The sequence below is a fragment of the Nothobranchius furzeri genome, chromosome 11 (genome assembly GCF_043380555.1).
Source record: "Nothobranchius furzeri strain GRZ-AD chromosome 11, NfurGRZ-RIMD1, whole genome shotgun sequence".
Classification (NCBI taxonomy): Eukaryota; Metazoa; Chordata; class Actinopteri; order Cyprinodontiformes; family Nothobranchiidae; genus Nothobranchius; species Nothobranchius furzeri.
In genome coordinates, this window is record NC_091751.1 from 54,073,995 (window position 1) to 54,095,122 (window position 21,128).

The 21,128-nt window shown below is 43.1% G+C and overlaps 1 protein-coding gene across 4 annotated transcripts in view; it reads left to right on the top strand.

The window, feature by feature from the left end:
- Positions 1-4,619, top strand: part of tnr (tenascin R (restrictin, janusin)) — a 240,954-nt gene extending 236,335 nt beyond the window's left edge. For all 4 annotated transcript variants that reach the window (XM_070541686.1, XM_070541689.1, XM_070541688.1 and 1 more), the window contains one exon: positions 4,275-4,619. In XM_070541686.1, coding sequence (XP_070397787.1) covers positions 4,275-4,394 — 120 coding nt within the window. In that variant the 3' untranslated portion in view covers positions 4,395-4,619. The remainder of the gene's footprint in view (positions 1-4,274) is intronic.
- The last annotated feature ends 16,509 nt before the right edge of the window (positions 4,620-21,128 follow it).

Here is a 21,128-nt window from a genome sequence, read left to right on the forward strand (position 1 = left end):
TATTCAGAAAATAGCAGAAAACACCTCGGCTAGTTGAAGCCAACCATTACCATTAGCAACTCCACAACATGGTAGGCTTGTGTTATTTGTGGAGCAAACTGAGTCAATGGTAGAGTCACGTTGTTGTTAGCCAATCAGAGGCAAGATGTCCAAATATCATAGCCGGGCAAGCCATCCTATATATGTGAAAAAATAGGCCACAGCCCATTGACAGCTCTCAGTCATAGCACGGGATCTATGGTTGTCTTTCAAACTTTCTCTGCATGCTATTGGATAACCAACTAAGTTACATATTCACCACTACAGATGTCAGTCCACCATGTCCTGTTAAAGAAGACGCAAATACATTGTTTTTGTAAATAAACATAAGTATCTGTATCTGCTCTTGAGTCAACAAAAGCCTACATCAAAATAGTCCAAAGGTAATGTCAAAGTTGTTTCAAATGGGCCATCGCCGTTTTTGCTATTTTCAGTAGCATACCGCCCACCAACAGAGAGCTGTGATTGGCTCACCAAACCAAGAGAGCACTTTGATTGAACCGCTGTGGAGTTGTTATCTTAGTTTCGCTCAGTCACAGTAACATCCCGCCCACATGGCTGATAGGGCACTCTGATTGGCCCACCAAACCATTAGAGCACCATGATTTAACCGCTGACTATATCAGTCATGAGGCAACCAGCTCTACTTCCTGAGCTACTGCTGCCCCCTAGTTGAACTTTAAGAGACCCCACAGAAATGGTAACAACTGGTTCATGCTAAAAGCACATATCTTTTACTGTCCAGGAACAAACATGAGCTTTTTCTCAAACTGTTTCAAATCAAAACCAGTCTTCTTCTTTTTGGCCATTTAAGGGTCTATACACTATCACACAAAATGCAACATGAAAGCACAGTACCCTTTGCTGGAGGGTTTCACTTGAAGCTTTCATGTGAGTGACTGTGAGTCAGCTGTTCATTCAAACCAGATTTTTCTTTAAATGACATGCTACAAGGCAGACTTTATAATATGTAATATGGACGATAAAAAGACTGGACTACAAGCCATCAGGCTGTTCAGGAGCAGTGTCATTTTAACGAGAAAGAAAAAACTTCCCTTTGTTGTGTAATTGATGTTGGGTGATTTAGAGTTTTGCAAGACTGCAGGCCATAGTTCAGAAGGAGATGATATGAAAAAGCAAAGCATCTTCTGTTTGGTCTCTCCAGAGAACAAATAGTTATTTGTGCCTTTAAAAGCACATGGTCAACATCCCAGCGCAGATCGGAGATAACAGTGGCGTTTGTATATATTGAAAAAATCATTTGTCAAGTGTCTCTCTGCAGACATGGCCTGTGTGCCATTGTACTGTTTTTAACCGGAAAGCAGAAGTTAATTCTATTGGGTTTGGCTGACAGTGACTCATGTTGAGTTTCCTTTTGTGTTTGTAGGGAGTTTAGAAGGGATTTTTCTTCCCGTTTTTTTTTTTATTGTAAATTTGAATGAACAAACTCTCATCTAAATGTCCTCCTTTGATGAGGTTGACATTTTGAAAGTGTTTTTGGCATTTGGAAAACTGACCCAAAAGGGCACCATTACAGCTCACTGATTAAAGGTTAAAACCTCTCAAACTGAAAGGGTAATAATTAGTAAATTAAGTCACATGAAATTCAACTGGAGTGCTCTGAATGGTGTGATGGGGAAGATAAAAGCAAACTGAAACTACCTCACAGCTACAGATGTATGAAGACAGCAGCAATCTGGAGTTTTCCCTCCTTTCAGGGATATGTGTGTGTGTGTGTGCGTGTGTGTATATACATATATATATATATATATATATATATATATATATATATATATATATATATATATATATATACAATCCCTGAAAGGAGGGAAAACTCCAGATTGCTGCTGTCTTCATACATCTGTAGCTGTGAGGTAGTTTCAGTTTGCTTTTATCTTCCCCATCACACCATTCAGAGCACTCCAGTTGAATTTCATGTGACTTAATTTACTAATTATTACCCTTTCAGTATAATATATATATATAGGATAGTCTGGCCATGACCCATAGATGTAGCTCGGCCATGGGGCACACTGTCTCTGGATGCAAATGGACAGTGCTCGAACCAATCAGAGCAATGAACGATGTGACATACTCATCACTACAGAAATCACTCAACAGGGCAGTCCGCCATATGCTGTTGAATAAGAAGCAAATACATAGTTTTTTTTTAAATAAAAGACTTAAATGCCTGTATTGGCTCATGTCTCCAAAAAAAATCCCAAGTTTAAATTGTTTAAAGTTGATGTCGTAACTACTACAAACAAGCGCTCTTTCTGAGCCAAAGCCGTCTTTGTAGTTTTCTCTGCTGCAGCTGGGGTGCTAAGCCCACCAAACATCTCTCCACAAATATAGAGCACTGTGACTGGCCCATTCTAAAACTGTTTGATCCAATGATAGATGTGCTGAGGCTACAGTGGAGCATGGCTATAGACCCATTGAAATTATTGTTTACATCTGGGTAACTGCGCACATCCACACAAGCTGAAGGACAAGAACCCCGTCTCCAACCATCATCCAGAGCTGTAGCTCCGCGATTTAACCCTTTGATGCATAATGGTCACTACAGTGGATAGGTAGTCAAAATTGATATTTATTTATTTTTGCTATTAAGCGCAGCTGTTGAAGACTTTATTGCATGTGAGCCCCTCCATTTGGGCTTCAGCAAGTCAAGCCAACGTATTTCATGTTCAGAATGCACGCTGTCCACTGAGGTGGACATGTAATTAATTATTTGTAAATTAACAAAATGTTACAAAAAATATTTGTTGAAATTTGTTTCATTCACACCTAAAGTTGAATGAAAAAAATTGTTTAAAAAATCATGGTTGAGGATTTCATAATTCATGCATCAAAGGGTTAAGCTAACAAAATAAAACCTAGGGATTTAGATCTTACTACTTTAGAATATCAAACACATCTTTGTGCAGATGAAAAATAAATAAATAAACATCTCAGAGCAATCTGTATTTGGCATAAAGCTTCCAGATCCACATTGGAAATAGCTAGCTTACTGTGGGGATGACAGTCCTCAGAATCGCCCATCTGGACTTAACACATCTGAACTGAAGGTGAAACCAGATCTCCTCTATATTTTGTGAGTTAATGCTGAACGATCGCCATGACAGCACTTGTCTTTGGAGATTAACAAATAATCCATTTATTCTAACGAGCACCGTAAACACAAATGAACAACATCAGCAGCTGCGTGCTCCAATTACACAACACATTATGTTTATTTATTATAACAATACTGTTACCACAGGTCACACAGAGTTACACACCATACCAGCATTGCCACTTTTCACGCACGTTCATTTCTTGATAGACTTTATTTTGCTGCTATTTAGCTTTGTTTATTGACAACTAACAGGTAAACACAACAATTGTCGAAGGGGAGGTACCGGCTTCTTGCCCTCTGGCGAGGGGCTGGGAGGCAGGGCTGTGGGCGCATGACGTCACCCTTCAATGGATCTATATGTATGTGAATAAACAGCATAAAGTCAGAATAATAATTGTAAAACTTTGTGTTTTAGAGATGCACATTCACAAGCATGAGGTGTTGCTTCCAGCCACGGAAGTAGAGAGAGGAGCTTAAGGGTGCAATACATTATTCCTGCCTCTAGATGACGTCCTTTGACAAAAGCTTTGGATTTGGGCTCTAAATATATTTCCTAAAGAATTTTGTTTATTTAACACTTTCCACTTTTCCACATTAGTTTTATACAAATAATTTAATCACTCATGATATGCCCAGGTACCTCAAAACTGAGCTTATTCTTCAGTACTGGAAACGCTGAAGTTTTGAAGGCTTTCAAACTGAGTATGACGTACAGCTTTTCTCACCTTCGTGCTGAAATGGTTCTAGAAAGCCACTGATGTGTTGTGTGAAGCTAAGATCAAGTGGAGTCACAAAAGCTTTAATGCTTTTCTCACTCAGCGTTCTGCTTTCCTAGTTTTTGATTGTTTAAACTGAGTACAGGTGGAGACAGAAACAAAAATGAAGAAAAGAAAAAAAGTGTGGGTGTGGAGCTATAGGTTTGCATTATGGCTATAACTGGTCCGATGTCATCGGCCTACGCGAGTATTTTCCTGACTGAAATCAAAGTCATTCCACTGAAATTAGAACGTTTCCTGCAGGCTTGGTCTATAATCTTATTGTTCTGAAATGTTTTTCTAAGTAGATACGAGCAGCATGTAAGAACGTTACACCCACATTTTCACTTTTACAGGGAATCAACTGGTACCACTGGAAAGGCCATGAGTTCTCCATTCCCTTTGTGGAGATGAAGATGAGGCCGTTTAACTTCCGCAGCATCAGCAGCAAGAGGAGACGATCTGCCCCTGAATAAACGACCCCCTCCGCCCCTTGCCCAGGCCACAGTCACAGATTAATGGAGTTTGGAACATGCTCAGAGTTAAGTTTCCGCCATCTACGTACACCACTGGCAGCACGGGCAGGCTGGATTCAAACATTGTTGAGACTTTTTATGATTAAAACGCACTAACCTCTTAATAAATTCTGTGAAAATAACAAATGAATAAAATGTTGTTATAATTATGAATGTGACAATAGACACTCGACACTGAATCTGAACTCTGTTGATCTCGGCCCCTGAGCTGTCTTTTCCTGCTGTACTTCTACCCAGATGATAAAAGACAATGTATGTAATTTATTAGCTACGATGAATGACAATGTTTGCTGTGAAAGATTAAAAACAACAAAAAAATAACTAACAAAAAAAAAACAAAGGGAAGGCAAACCAAGATGCTTTGTTTTACTGCAATCTGGGATTTGCCTTTCCTCAGGATGCTCGGAAATGTGCTCAGAAACGCCCTCAAGAGTGAGAGTTAGCGCTACTTTAGCCATTACGACTTTACACTTTTAACTAAAATATGTATATGCCCTTAAACCTGTTAACTGTAATATATCTATATTTTTATAACTAATATTGTGACAGAGTCCATTTATTTCATATGATTTGATGCCTTGATTTTTGAGCCTTGATTGAATAAACCTAAATAAGATGACAAGTAGTGGACTTGGATCGAAAAACTCACATGAAAAAGCAAATATGAAGATCCAGGATCATGGTTTGAAAAGCAGTTCACCAGCAGCAGCTTCATTTCCTTCGGTGTTATTTATTTTCTGTCGACTGCTGACTACTTTGTGTTTGTTACACATTTAGGGAAAAGTGGAAATGTGAATCACTAACCTTTGATTGCTGTGCTCGCTACACTGAACACTGCAGGGTTGTTGTTCATTCAAATCAGTGAACTTGTTTGGTCATTCATGGGCATTAACTAATAACTGGATTTAATTTGAAGCTATTGTTTCAGTTATTGTTGTGGGTGTTAGTTGTGATTGCTTGCAGAGACGGTGCCAATTGATGCAACATTTAACCAAAGACCTGCATTACAGACACTCGCTCGTCATTTCTGCCACCAAAGTCCATGCGGCTTTTTAATAAAGTCCCATTCATGGCAAACAAAGTTACCCACTCCACCCTCTGCATCATCCTTCTGAACTGTGATCACTAAATACTTTGCTGCTAGTGAGGGCAGAGAGCATTTTAGCCTGGCTTCAATCCTGCTGCTTGCTGAAATGAACTTAATGAAAGCAGGGCAGACGGTGGAGTGCAGTCAAACACTGGGCCATTTAGTCTACTGTGACTTTCTGTCTCAGTTTTAATGACAAATCATTCAAATAACTATTTTTCATCATCACTGCAAGCAAAGTTAGGAATTGTCTAAACAGTAAATGTGTTCATTCTTTTCTGCTTCCGTTGCTCCTTTAAAGTTCACATGTGTACATTTTATTTACTATTTTTAGAGTGACTCTGCCCTCTATGACTACTTATATACTCACGCAGACGTAAAAACTGAGCTGTTTTATTGTTTCTCCCTTTTCGATGCAAACTAATTCAGAAAGCCCTATTAGCGTTTCTCTTACCAACGCCATATTTTCTAACCACTGCTGTGCTAAAGGCTGGATGGAGTCTGCTGCATGATGGAGATTGACAAATGTCCCTAAGTTCAGTTTGACTTGTTCTCACGTTTCTTTGTCAATCTGGAAGGACGTTGTGCTTTAAATAGGTATAATTTGATATTTTATGTTTTGCTGTCAAAGTATTTTAGATTTTTCTTATGCAATGAATTTCTCATAGTGATTTAGAGTAGAGTAGAATTTTCTCTGTTCTCGTTTCATTAGCTACCTAGATGGTGTTTCTCTCCTAGTTTTTATATAAAAGACAAGAGGCTCTGCAGAAAAGAAACAGACTGTCATTTTTTTGAGAACATCTCTGATTGCAAATAACAAGGTGCTTTTATATTTAAAATGTTTGTTTCTCTCTTTTTCATCCTTCAGTTTCCCATTATTTTCCTCTTCATACGTTGGTTTAAAATGTTTTTATTTCATGGGATTAACACCAGGTTTTACTGCAAATGTGTTAAAATCAACTTAGTAATGTTTTCTTTTTTTTAAATAACCTCAATTTGAGAAAAACCCGTCTTGTCTTCGACACATACCTCCAATTATGTGAAAATCTGAGCCTCAAAGATGTATACTTCATTACTATTCATTTTAGCATAATTTCAGATTTCATAGGTTAGTTTTTGAAATCCATCCATCCACCCATTTTCTTCTGCTTATCTGGAGTCAGGTCACAGGGGCAGCAGCTTAAGCAGAGAGGCCCTCTCTCCAGACTCTAGGTCCAGCTCCTCCAGGGAAACCCCAAGGCGTTGCCCGGCCAGCCGTGAGACATTGACCCTCCAGTGTGTCCTGGTCTTCCTTTAGGTCTCCCCCCAGTTGAACTTGCATGAAAAACCTCACCAGGGAGGCATCCAGGAGGCATCCTAACTAGATGCCCGAGCGACCTCAACTGACTCCTCTTGATGAGGAGATGCAGTGGATCTACTTCTAGCCCCTCCCGGATGACCGAACTTCTCACCCTATCTCTAAGGGAGAGCCCAGACACCCTCTTGTTTAAGTGATCTTGTTCTTTCTGTCACGTGACCATAGAGGAGGGTAGGAACGTAGATCAACTGGTAAATCGAGAGCTTTGCCTTCCGACTCCGCTCTCTCTTCACCACAAGAGGCCGGTACAGCACCTGCATCACTGCAGACGCAGCACCAATACGGCTATCGATCTTGCGCTTCATCTTTCCCTCACTCATGTTCACAAGTGGAAGGATGGATGATTAATTTAATTAGTTGTATTTAACTTTTATTGTTTTACATCATGTAAAGGGACCTTTGTTTAACAGTACAATGCCATTATTTTCAAACAAACCCATTATTTGATAGTTTAAACTAAGACTGAGCCTCAGTGACCAGGCTTTCTCCTCTATCACTGTTTGTACAGAAAACCTGATTTGCTTAACTGTTCTTTGTTTTCCATGTTTATGTCATCCCTGTGTTTTATTGAAGAAAAAAGGTAAAAATGCAATTATTTACCTTCACGGTTTGATTTACTGAGAATCTGTAACTGCAGTGATTTGATATCTTGCCGGCATGGAAATGTAAATGCTTAAAAATTGTTTTCTTGACTGTTGGAAAAGCTCTTATAAGCTGAACCTTAGGATTTATTGTTGAATAACCTTGGATATTGCTGTCAAATTTAGCTCTAGTTTGACTTAAACCTGTACTATATACTCCCTTTTTTAATACATTTTCTACATATTAATAAAATACTCAAAAAGAATAAAACATTTGATTTCTGTTTCCACTTTTTTAAGGCTCAACTGCAGCTGAAGGAGTCTCAGTTTGGAGAAATGGGAGGAAGTTTAATGAGCTCGTTCAGGAGGGATTTTCTTTTATCAGCTTAAACTCAAACTGTATTAAAGTAACGGTTCACATATGTTAAAGTGGCTTCTTGTGGATAGGTTATGAATAACAATAATAGTAATAATAATAATACTTATATATAGTTTTTCGAGTGGCTTCAGTTAGAGTAACTCGCATCTAAACTAGCAGACCAATAATAAAATAGTTTCAACAGGACCAGTTAAGTGTCTCAAATCTTCCAGCCGTTTATACATGTTCTATATTACCTAAACAATTCAAATTTCAATGGTATTCTAGCTGTAAAATTATGCAAATGTATCCAAAATGTACATAATTAAATAATTCACGTAAATAAACGAATGAAATTTTGTGTAAAAGTTAATAAAATAAAATGAGTGAAAACCGTGGAGGTGAGGACTGAAATGCAGGTAAATCCAAAGGCAGCCAGGTGAAGTTAACTTGTAGTCTTTAAAAATGAACATTTTCTACAGATAGACCACACACACGAAAAACATTAAGAAACCAAAATATGAGTAGTGAAGCTGAGGGGGTGAGCGGGGACTGACCTCTCAGACAAGGTATGGGAGGGACTGAGACATGTTACTAACTAGTCAAATGTGGAAAAGGACTTGTCAATAGCTGAGATGCAAGCACAACCTTACCCCACTTCAATGCTGCCTGACTTTCTGCCCCTATACCTGTGAGTGTGAACTACTGCCCCTAAAGACTCTTTCACATTGAATGCAGTATGAAGGCAGAACGAGTTCCAGACGGACTATTATTCAAGCTGACTGCCGTTTGTGTGCTGAACATTTCCAGAAATCTGCCCCCACATGAGCACCAAATGATTAGAAATTTTACAAATTACATTTGAAAATGTAAACAACATGAACTTTCACCTGTGAACGGATTCCCCATTATCAATAACTAAACCAAAGCCAGCAAAAAATTATGGGACACAGGTTTTATTTTGAATTAAAGCGGATTCACCTCGCTGGATTCAGGACGATTCCCATGCCAAGTCTGGGAAGAAAATTGACTCCACACGGAAACATTCCAGAGCTCCTCAAATGGATCCATGCTGCACAGAAGCAGGTGTGAATGCTCTGATTGGACTCGATGTTTGATGCATTTGGAAGCCGTACACAAACCAGATCATATCCGTACCACATTCTGTGTGAAACGGGCTTAAGTCCACCTACAGACTACAGACCAAAATTCACCCATCGTGACTAAATGTCTGGAGGAAACTGAATTAAAAAAAAGCTAGGAACAATAATCAAGGGAACTGAGGAGAATGATGCTAAAATATACAGAAACAAGACGACTAAGAAACTAAACGACTAAACACAGAGGAACAGGAGTACAGAACATGACTAATCTGTGTTTCTCCAAACTAAGGTGATTCAAAGTGTCACTTTACGAGGATGGTTTGGACCCAAAAATGCAGATACCCAGGATGACACGAGGCAGGATTTGATGTGTAAAGTAAAAATCCTTTTATTGTAGGAAGAACAAAAATAAATCCAAGTGGCAGCGAGCCAAAAATCCAAGAGTACAGAGGACCGACAAGACACTGAGACAAGACATGGCTTAAATACACTGGGGCATGATGGGAGGATGATGAGCTGCAGGTGTGAGGGGAGAGAACCAGGTGAAAGTGATAACTAATCAGGGAGGAGGAGCAGGAGAGGACACCAGACCTAACTGAGAAGGACACACACACACACACACACACACACACACACACACACACCTAGCTGGAGGAGGACATAAACACACACACACACACCTAGCTGGAGGAGGACATAAACACACACACACACCTAGCTGGAGGAGGACATAAACACACACACACACCTAGCTGCAGGAGGACATAAACACACACACACCTAGATGGAGGAGGACATAAACACACACACACACACACACACACACCTAGCTGCAGGAGGACATAAACATACACACACACACACACACCTAGCTGCAGGAGGACATAAACATACACACACACACACACACCTAGCTGGAGGAGGACATAAACACACGCACACACACACACACACACACACACACACACACACACACACACACACACACACACACACAAACACTGAGCTGGGGACAAGAGGCTGGAGCTGACCTGGGAGGAATGATTAAAAAGGGTAACAACATAAGACACTTAACTGAGACGCAGACAAAAGACACATGAGGGCGCTATGAGACTTCGTCTTCGTCTTTCTCCGCTTATCCGGGTCCGGGTCGCGGGGGCAGCATCCCAACTAGGGAGCTCCAGGCCGTCCTCTCCCCGGCCTTGTCCACCAGCTCCTCCGGCAGGACCCCAAGGCGTTCCTGGACCAGATTGGAGATGTAACCTCTCCAACGTGTCCTGGGTCGACCCGGGGGCCTTCTGCCGGCAGGACATGCCCGAAACACCTCCCCGGGGAGGCGTCCAGGAGGCATCCTGACCAGATGCCCAAACCACCTCAACTGGCTCCTTTCGATCTGGAGGAGCAGCGGTTCTACTCCAAGTCCCTCCCGAATGTCCGAGCTCCTCACCCTATCTCTAAGGCTGAGCCCGGCCACCCTACGGAGGAAACTCATTTCGGCCGCTTGTATCCGCGATCTCGTTCTTTCGGTCATTACCCAAAGCTCATGACCATAGGTGAGGATTGGGACGTAGATCGACCGGTAAATCGAGAGCCTGGCTTTCTGGCTCAGCTCCCTCTTCCCCACGACAGATCGGCTCAGCGTCCGCATCACTGCAGACGCCGAACCAATCCGCCTGTCGATCTCCCGATCCCTCCTACCCTCACTCGTGAACAAGACCCCGAGATACTTAAACTCCTCCACTTGAGGTAGGACCTCTCCCCCGACCCGGAGGTGGCAAGCCACCCTTTTCCGGTCGAGAACCATGGTCTCAGATTTGGAGGTGCTGATCCTCATCCCAGCCGCTTCACATTCGGCCGCGAACCTACCCAGCAAGAGCTGAAGGTCAGAGCTGGATGAAGCTAGGAGGACCACATCATCCGCAAAAAGCAGAGACGAGATTCTCCTGCCACCAAACTCGACACACTCCACACCACGGCTGCGTCTAGAAATTCTGTCCATAAAAGTGATGAACAGAACCGGTGACAAAGGGCAGCCCTGGCGGAGTCCAACCCTCACTGGGAACATGTCCGACTTACTACCGGCTATGCGGACCAAACTCACGCTCCTCTGGTAAAGGGACTGAATGGCCCTTAACAGAAAGCCACCCACCCCATACTCCTGGAGCGTCCCCCACAGGGTGCCCCTGGTGACACGGTCATAAGCCTTCTCCAAATCCACAAAGCACATGTGGATTGGTTGGGCAAACTCCCATGCCCCCTCCATCACCCTTGCAAGGGTATAGAGCTGGTCCACAGTTCCACGGCCAGGACGAAAACCACATTGCTCCTCCTCTATCTGAGATTCAACTATCGATCGGACCCTCCTCTCCAGTACCTTGGCGTAGACCTTTCCAGGGAGGCTGAGGAGTGTGATCCCCCTATAGTTGGAACACACCCTCAGGTCACCCTTCTTAAAGATGGGGACCACCACCCCGGTCTGCCACTCCCTAGGAACTGCCCCCGATGACCACGCAATGTTGTAGAGACGTGTCAACCATGACAGCCCTACAACATCCATAGCCTTGAGATACCCAGGACGAACCTCATCCGCCCCCGGGGCTCCACCGCTGTGTAGTTGTTTGACTACCTCAGCAACTTCTGCCCCCGAGATCGGACAGTCCATCCCCAGGCCTCCCAGCTCTGGTTCCTCCTCGGAATGCGCATTGGTGGGATTGAGGAGCTCCTCAAAGTATTCCTTCCACCGTCCGACTATAGCCTCAGTTGACGTCAGCAGCTCCCCATCCCCACTGTAAACAGTGTGAGCGAGTTGCTGCCTTCCTCTCCTGAGGCGCCGGACAGTTTGCCAGAACCTCTTTGGAACCGATCGATAGTCTTTCTCCATGGCCTCACCAAACTCCTCCCACGCCCGAGATTTTGCCTCGGCAACTGCCACTGCTGCACCCCGCTTGGCTATCCGGTACCTGTCTGCTGCCTCCGGAGACCCACAGACCAGCCACGCCCTGTAGGCCTCCTTCTTCAGCCTGACGGCTCCCCGAACCTCTGGTGTCCACCAGCGGGTACGGGGGTTGCCACCACGACTGGCACCGGCCACCTTACGACCACAGCTAGCAACAGCCGCCTCGACAATCGCAGAGTGGAACAAGGCCCACTCGGACTCAATGTCCCCCACTGCTCTCGGGATGTGGTCAAAGCTCTGCTGGAGGTGGGAGTTGAAGACCGTCTTGACAGGTTCTTCTGCCAGGCGTTCCCAGCAGACCCTCACTATGCGTTTGGGTCTGCCAGGTCTACGCGGCATGTTCCCTTGCCATCTGATCCAGCTCACCACCAGGTGGTGATCAGTTGACAGCTCCGCCCCTCTCTTCACTCGGGTGTCCAAAACATACGGCCGCAGGTCAGATGATACGACTACAAAATCTATCATCGACCTGTGCCCTAGGCTGCCCTGGTACCAAGTGTACCGGAGGGCATCCTTATGTTCGAACATGGTGTTCGTTATGGCCAAACTGCGGCTTGCACAGAAGTCCAATAACAAAACACCGCTCGAGTTCAGATTAGGTGGGCCGTTCCTCCCAATCACACCCCTCCAGGTCAAGCTGTCATTGCCCACGTGAGCATTGAAGTCCCCCAGCAGGACAATGGAGTCCCCTGATGGAGCACTATCTAGCACTCGTTCCAGGGACTCCAAAAAGGGTGGGTACTCTGAACTGATATTTGGCCCATAAGCACAAACAACAGTCAGGACCCGTTCCCCGACCCGAAGGCGCAAGGAAGCTACCCTCTTGTCCCCCGGGGTAAACCCCAACACACAGGCAGAGAGTCTCGGGGCTAACAAAAAGCCAACCCCAGCCCTCCGCCTCTCACCCGGAGCAACTCCAGCAAAGTAGAGTGTCCAACCCCTCTCCAGGTCTCGGGTTCCAGAGCCAATGCAATGTGTCGAGGTGAGTCCGACTATATCTAGCCGGTACCACTCAACCTCTGCCACAAGCTCCGGCTCCTTCCCCGCCAGCGAGGTGACGTTCCATGTCCCAAAAACTAGTTTTCTTGTCTGGGGATTGGACCGCCAAGGCTCCCGCCTTGGTCTGCCACCCGATTCGCATTGCACCGGACCCTTCATGTTCCTCCTGCGGGTGGTGGGTCCACAGTTGGACGAGCCCATGTATCCGGTTCGGGCTGGGCCCGGCCGGGCCCCATGGGCGAAAGCCTGGCCACCAGGCGCTCGCTCACGGGCCCCAACCCCAGGCCTGGCTCCAGGGTGGGACCCCGGTAACCCTCCGGGCCGGGTACTCCGACTCTTTGTTTTAACCGCCATGAAAGATCCTTCGAACCGTTCTTTGTCTCACCCTTCACCTAAGACCAATTTGTCATGGGAGACCCTACCAGGGGCACTAAGTGCCCCAGACAACATAGCTCCTAGGATCATTAGGGCACTCAAACTCCTCCACCACGATAAGGTGACGGTTCAAGGAGGAGCGCTATGAGACACAGAAGGGAATCTAGAGAGGGATGGAAAAACATCAGGAGACACATGAAGGAAGACACAGACGCAGACACAGACCATGACACAAAGTTTTATCTACAGCAAGTAAAATATTAACTGAATGTTTCCTGAAACATGTGATTAACACCACATGTTACTGCCAATGTGAACAAATCAACTTTGTAACTTAGTAGCTTTGAACTATTTTCTCAAGCAAAGCAACAGTTCCATTTGTTGCGCTAACTGCAGGCTAGTCATGTCCCAGCTTATTATCTTAGTCTGTCTCTTTTCTTTGTGCAACCTGACTCATGCAGACATTGTTGCTTCAAAAACAAACAACAAAAGGCTTACCTTGTCTTCTCTTTTGTAATCACCTGATTTATTTGTCTAGCTTAGGATCCAGCCATCAGAACTGAGTCACAGTTGATCTGCAGCAGGAATGCATCTACTGTAGCAAAGAGGTCTATGTAAACCAACGGCTGTTGTGAAGTGAATAAGTTTACACATACATAGTAAATAAAACACCAGAGAGGACTTAAGTGTTCAGCAAAGCTAATTTTTGCTTCTTTGTCTGTTTAGCTTGACTCCATAATTAGGACATCTCCCTTTTTCCTGAAGCGCAGATAACTTTGGCAGCTTCTACAGTATTTAACACGATGAGTGCTCATGCGTACTTCACACCATCCCAGTTAAAATCCATGAAATAAAACAAAAATTGAATAATACTGTTGATGACATTCAAAATCGTGATTTGTTTCACAAGAACTCCATTATCCTTGTTTGTGCATGAGCAAACAGTCAGCTTGCGGGCTTCCTTTTTGGGTTATGCTTTGTTTAACAAGCCACGCTGTAGTTACCTCTCCCCCACTTTACTCTCATGAAATAATACATTGGGAAGAACTGACTCAAATGTCCTAAACTTATCAAAGTCCCTCCTGCTCTAATTGGAGCTTATTAAAAGTCCAAAACAGTGCCGCTGGTGAACAATGACACATTCAGCCATGAGACCCGAGCGATGTGGCCCCAGGAACTCTAATTTCTCTCTCTCTCTCTCTCTCTCTCTCTCTCTCTCTCTCTCTCTCTCTCTCTCTCTCTCTCTCTCTCTCTCTCTCTCTCTCTCTCTCTCTCTCTCTCCCCTCCTGCATGGACACATTTTTAGGCACTTGAAGATATCATCAATGTTTATTAATTTTTCATTCTCAAATATGTGATAATAGGAATTTATTCTTGAGGAAGTTGTTTATTATTGTGTAATTTGATGTCTTAAGCTGTCTTTTACTGCTGGTCAAACAGCGGCATCTTCCATCAGCTTGTACCTGTTGGTTTGGTTGCATTTATGGATCATTATAGGATTGGTTCACTTGCTTAATCATTACATTTGCAATGTTCTCTAGGAGTAATGAATGCCTTGTAAGTCATTCTCAGGGGGAAAAAATATACCGGTGCACCATTTCTTAGAACCAAAGTTCACCCACATCACAGCTGAGCTTTAGATGGCAGGTTTGGAAGTCTTATTTCCTGATATTTGGACATCTCGCCCCATATTTGATAACAGCAACACAACTCTATCACTAACTTGCAACGTGGATGTTTTATTTCCACACATAACACAATCCTGGAGGACTTCTGCTGTGTGGGGGAGTTACTAATGCTAATGGTTAGCTTCTACTAGCCAAGGCGTTTGCTGCTGATTCCCGAACAGTAAAAACCAACAACAGCCTTCCCCATCATGAGTCAAGATGGGTGAGTCCATGAATCTCAAGTGACAGTGTGACATAGACTGTCCGGCTTTTCAAATCCCAGAATTTCGCTATCTATTTTCTGTCAGAAGCTAATGCAGGAGATAGATGTAGGAGACTATTTTCCTGTTCAGCCTGCATGAAAAAATCTGAGTGACTGATTAGATTCAGGAATAATAATTATAAATGGGTTTTCAGTGAACCACACCTTTAACAAAGTACTTTGTTTTATTGTCTTTTAGCGTATTTTTTTTAAATCAATGACTTGTTTATGCTTAAATCCCCTAAAAAAGTAATGTCTTCGCAACATAATCATCATTTACATTCAGGTGAAAAACCAAAAAAGCATAGGATTTGTATTTCTTCATTCTGCATCATGTATGAATCTAATAACCGAGAGGGAATCTGTTATCTCCCCAGCTGAAAAATATTCAACTCTCATTAAGCTCATTTTCTGAATCATTTGCTCTAACTGAAAACGTTGGCGTGAATATTCAAAACCCAGCAAGTTGGAAAATATGCTTTTGTGCTGGAAAGCGAAGCCTGACGTTTGATATGCCCATATGCTTCACAGATTTTAAACACCAGATTGACTCAAAGCTTCTATTCAGCAAGTTTAAGTACCTCATTTAACGATGGCAGGTCCTAATTATCCACTGATTATTCATTCAGGTGTCTGGTCAGCAAAAACAACTCGGTAAATAATGAGGCTTTATGAAGTTTGTGAATAAATTACAGTCAGACACAAAGAAATAAACAACACAGCATTTGTGTGAAGGTCAAAGAGATTAGCTGATCCGCACAGACTTCAAAGAAAACATTTCATAACCACAGAAAACTTTTAGTTTGAAAAGTTATGGTCAACTCTGTGCTATTTGATTACTCTAATGAAGGCTATGAGTGTAACACGTAACATGCACCATCTCAGGGTCATTTTTAAAACTAATAATAGACAACAAAGCTGTGCAAAGCTTGATACATAGATTAATAAAACTTCAAAATAAGGCTGAAGGGCTCATGAAGTGATGAAGCTGCGAGGCTGTCACCTCATCTCAGTTCTTTGTTTTATCTTGTTACTGTCTTTAGATTTAGGCTCTGAGAACTACTTTAGAAAAACATAGGTTAGCGTAAAAGATCCTGTTACAGCAGCCGCTGCATGTTATAAATCGGATCCGTCAGGCTTACAGGGGAACAAGAACAGTTCCTTTGGAAAAATCCACTAATCTGGTGTAGGTCTCAAGCTCAGATTATATTTAACACAGGGTGATGAATTTAAATCTAGCCTGTCAGCTATGCAACTACACTAAATCCAAGTGTGTCCTTTCTCTGCATGCCTTGGATTTTTATGCATCTGACATCATTCATTCATCCAATGATTTTTTTTTTCACTGCTTGATCCTGTTCAGGTTACTGGAAGCTAGTTCCTCAACAGGCACCACTAACAGGTCACAAGTCTGTCACAGGTTCAAAACAACCATGCATGCACACACTCCTGTTTAGGACCACAACAAACCTAACCAGCATGTTTTCTCATCTGTAGGAAGAATCTGGAAAACATTCATGCATGCACAATGGAGAGCATGCAAATCCACACAAAAAAGTCCAAGATGCGTTTTAAAACCGCTTCAATGAGTACGTTTCTGGTGTAATTAACATTCTCTGTAAAGACAGTGTGGCTCTTTGAAGATGACCAGCAGCTAAGAGAGAAAATCAACTTTAAGATGTGAACCACCAACTTTCCATCTTCTGAAAAGGAGAATAGTACAGAAGCAATTTCAGGAAATTAGATAGCAGCTACACATATAAGCAGCTTGATATAAATATTTATCACTTGACCAGTCCGACTATCTTCACATGCCAACGTATTTCTTCCTTTTTCCATCTTTCCTTTATTTCTCCACTTTCCATCCATCCAAAGCCTCCATCTCAACAGGACTAAACACAGCTCTGACTATGAAGCTGATGAAGAGCAGCGTTGTGAACCATCCTTAGCCTCCCGTGCACTCCCACAGACTCATACATGTCACTGAGCCCAGAAAGTTAACAGGCCCTGGCAGGGAGGGGGGTGCAACCCAGATATACCAGTTAAACTCTCGCTGAGATGGAGTTGTAAACATTGGGGTATAATTGGGTGTCCGGCCGGCAAACAGCTTGATCCTCATCAGACATTTATTGATGCTCAGAGCACCGTGAGCTGGAATGGGAAGAGTTGAACAGACAGGGCTGTGAATAAATCCCAGATCCAAGGGGGACATGGAGGCTTGTCTATTTGCAACCTGAGAGGGGTTGAAAGTGAAGCAAGAGCTGCATCCTACCCGAGCAACTTTCTGCTTATCCTGCTTTCAAGACATTAATTGCAATATTTCATTTTGTCATTAAAAAAAATTTGCTTTTCATCATCCTTAACACCAACAGGTGTTTTCCTGCACTTCTGTTTGGTTTTGTCCGTCCACAAACTGAAAAACCAGAAGCAGATGCTGACCATGAGCTGACACAACTCACGCTGTCTGGTGAGTATGAGTATTTTAGCTATATTTCCTTTTTTTTGTTCCTTTTTTCTGTCTCTTCTCGTGTTTTCATACTTCCCAATTAGACAGGAGAATAGGGGCCATTTTTCTGCTTACCAGCGAAATTTAGCTTTAGTTTTTAGGTCAATAAACAAAAGCACAGCAATAATCCAAAACAGTCTATGTAGCTGCTCTTGAACCCACTGTTAACTTTATGGATCTTGTGTTTTTTCAAGCTATTAAAGTTCTGATTAAGTATAATTTCTAATAGCCCATGCCAGTTATGATCATTTGACTCCTCACACCAGCAGTGAGCCAACTGGAAAAGACCCCAGCTACGTCAGCAGGACTCTGCAGTTAAATCCCACCTAAGACCGGATGAGTCCGTGTTAGCAGATGAATGATTTTATGGCACATGCCACAGCATTAAATGTGACTCACATTAACAGTAAACAGATTTACTCCTAAAAATGTCTCAGTCCTTTCCTTTACTTTTTTTTTACTGCACAGAACCACTTCCTTTTTGATTTTTACTTTAAACCAACGAGGGACCAGAGTCAGAGCTTTAAAGTTTCCCAGCAGGAATCCTTAATGCCCCCCCTCTCTCGTAGTCCTCTGGAGCCCATCAGATGTGAAAGCAGAGATTTGTGAAGGTGTCACTCGGGGCTACAGTGACCTGAGAGACGAGCTCTGAGGAGACTTTGTTCTGCGCTTTTTTCATCCCCTGCATGGAAATATAACACCTCTACAGGCCCAAGCCTTCTGATAAGATTTTATCCTTGAAAGATGCAAAGTCCCAGCCAGTGCATAGGTGGGCCCCAAATGGATTTATACGGGCAAACCATGTGGGTGCCGACAGGGTTTGTCCGCGGTTTCCACGGTGGCCCGCATGGATTTTAACAAGCCCATTTATGAGTCACACCGTCTGAAAACCCATGTAGGGGCTGTTAAAGTCTATGTGGGCAAACATCTATGTGAGAAAACCCCGTGGGACCACCATGGAGACCGTGGACAAACCCTGTTGGCACCCACATGGTTTGCCCATAAATATCTATATTGGGCCCACCTATGCATGCTGGCCAGGGTGTGTGTCCTTGTGCATAAGATCACATTTGCTTCTATTTTACTCTTTAGTCACTACACATGCTTTTATCCTGCTGGAGAGAAATGTTGCCATTTTGAGATGGAAATAACCTTTCCTCTGTCAGAATGTCAGAATAAAATGGTCACAAACTGCAACACCGTCAAAGTAGTTGCAGTTAGAGTCACTCCATGAAAGATTTCTCCCTCAAGGCCCAATGTTTTCTTTTCCAAATTTCTACTGCAGAAACACAGAATATGATGATGAACTAAATAAAAATGGCCACAAATGAAATGTCCTTTGGTCAGTTTTATTGATCAGCGGTTCTAATAGGAAGGGACTGAGTAATGAAGGAGAAAAACAGCTCCATATGGATTTAAGCAAACCTTTCCAGGATTCATGTTATGGTAAATTTTAGAATGGGGTTTGTCTTTAGAAGACTTTTTTTCTCATAATAGACTAAAAAAAACTAGGGATACTTAGGAACTTTTTCATTTTTTAAATAATTTTCTTGATAATTTTCTCTGCTTAAACTCACTTAATTTGAATCTGCCTGTGATTAGCATGTGGCTGCAGAGCTTGATGAGCTGCTGACAGGTGATTCGTCCACGAATCAGGTGTGTTGGATCAGGTGAACAACTAAAACCTGCTGGATGAGGGCCCTCGTGGACCAGGGTTGCTCACGTCTGCAAAGGCCACCCAGCCTCTATCGCCCCTTGTGACCAGAATAGTCCACAAACTGGTGGGGTGCTCTGTTGGGACTTAGAACAAAAATTGAGCTGATATAATTGGCACTGTAGCCTGCTTTCAGCACATTTCCTGCATGTTTTAGATCATGAATACAGCTTATTTGTTTAATTTAGCAATAAATCACTCCTGTAGACACTATGGAAGGCTGGGGAGACATTTGAGCATTTAGATTGTTGTTAAAAAAAGGAACAGAGAGTGAGGAGATAGGTTTTTCAGGTTTTTCTTTTGGTTCTACAAACAGACACTAGAGGGTGCTAAAAGCAAGCCAAAACTGCCTAGCCCTCCTTTAAACTGAAGGCTTGAAGCCTTGAAACACTGTCTCGTGACCTCTGCCTTTCATCCCAGAGATTTAAACCAATATCTCACTGGAGTAAGGCTTTCAGCAACTAGTTGGAACCTCAAAATTGTGGAAGTATTGAAGAAAATACTTAATTTTTTTTTTCAGTTTTATTGAATCTGTGCTTAAGACACACATGCACACCTTGCATTAAGCCAAGCTCCATGTAGACTTTGGGTTAAAATTCTCCAAGAGAATCTTGGGATTGTCATTTACACAATGACACAAATAATTTATTTGGATTGTGCCTCTTCCACCGCTAGCATTTTACTAAGTGTAGCTGTTGAATTGCAGATTATTCTAATCTCAAAGGTGCATTATGTAAGAATCGAGTAAAAATTACATCCTGTGGTCAGATTTACGTACTGCAGCTCATTTTCAAAACCCACGGGTGACATTCTCACCACCCTTATAGACTATTGCGGGATGAATTTTGTCATGAGTGTGCTCAATAAACTGTTGCTGGCCTGGTCACACTGCGTGGCCACAGGCTTGCGAGTCACCCTCACCTTTTTTGTCACAATTTTGTTCATGAATTGAGACAGAAAAGCCAATAAATGCACAATATGGGCTGGGCTTCAAGAAACTATACATTCCTAACATTTTTGGTCAAATTCTGATGCACAAAATTACATTACATTGCAAAAAATCTTGCACAATATGTTAGAAGAAGAAGAAGAAGAAGAAGAAGAAGAAGAAGAAGAAGAAGAAGACGAAGAAGAAGAAGAAGAAGAAGAAGAAGAAGAAGAAGAAAAGATCTTTTCTATAGAGCTCCGGACCCCACGTGACTCTCAGTTAGTGGACGCCATTTTGGCATGCAAAAAAGGTAAACAAACACGGATGTAACCATGAACATGAACGGGATCCGCTTGGGTTTTACTTCGTCGGAGTTTACTTCACACTTTAAAACAGAAGAAATCGTTTTATATAGTCAGAAATTAAATAGACTAAACATCTCCGACCCTTACCGTGCCCCTGGGATACTTTTTAAAAACGCCAGAATCTGTCGGAGCGGACTTCTTACCGGCACAACACCGGACCTGACCGGGGAACCCCTTGGGATTCCCCCGGCCGGAGGAGCTGGGGAGAGGTCTGGGACTCTCGACTCTACTGCCCGCTCCGACGCCAGAAGCTGTCGGAGCAGGCTTCTTACCGGCACAACACCGGACCTGACCGGGGAACCCCTTGGGATTTACCTGGAGGAGCTGGCTCCGGCGGCTGGGGAGAGGGAAGTCACGCTACTGCCCCCGCAACCCGATTTCAGATACGCGGATGAAAATGGATGGATGGACGGACA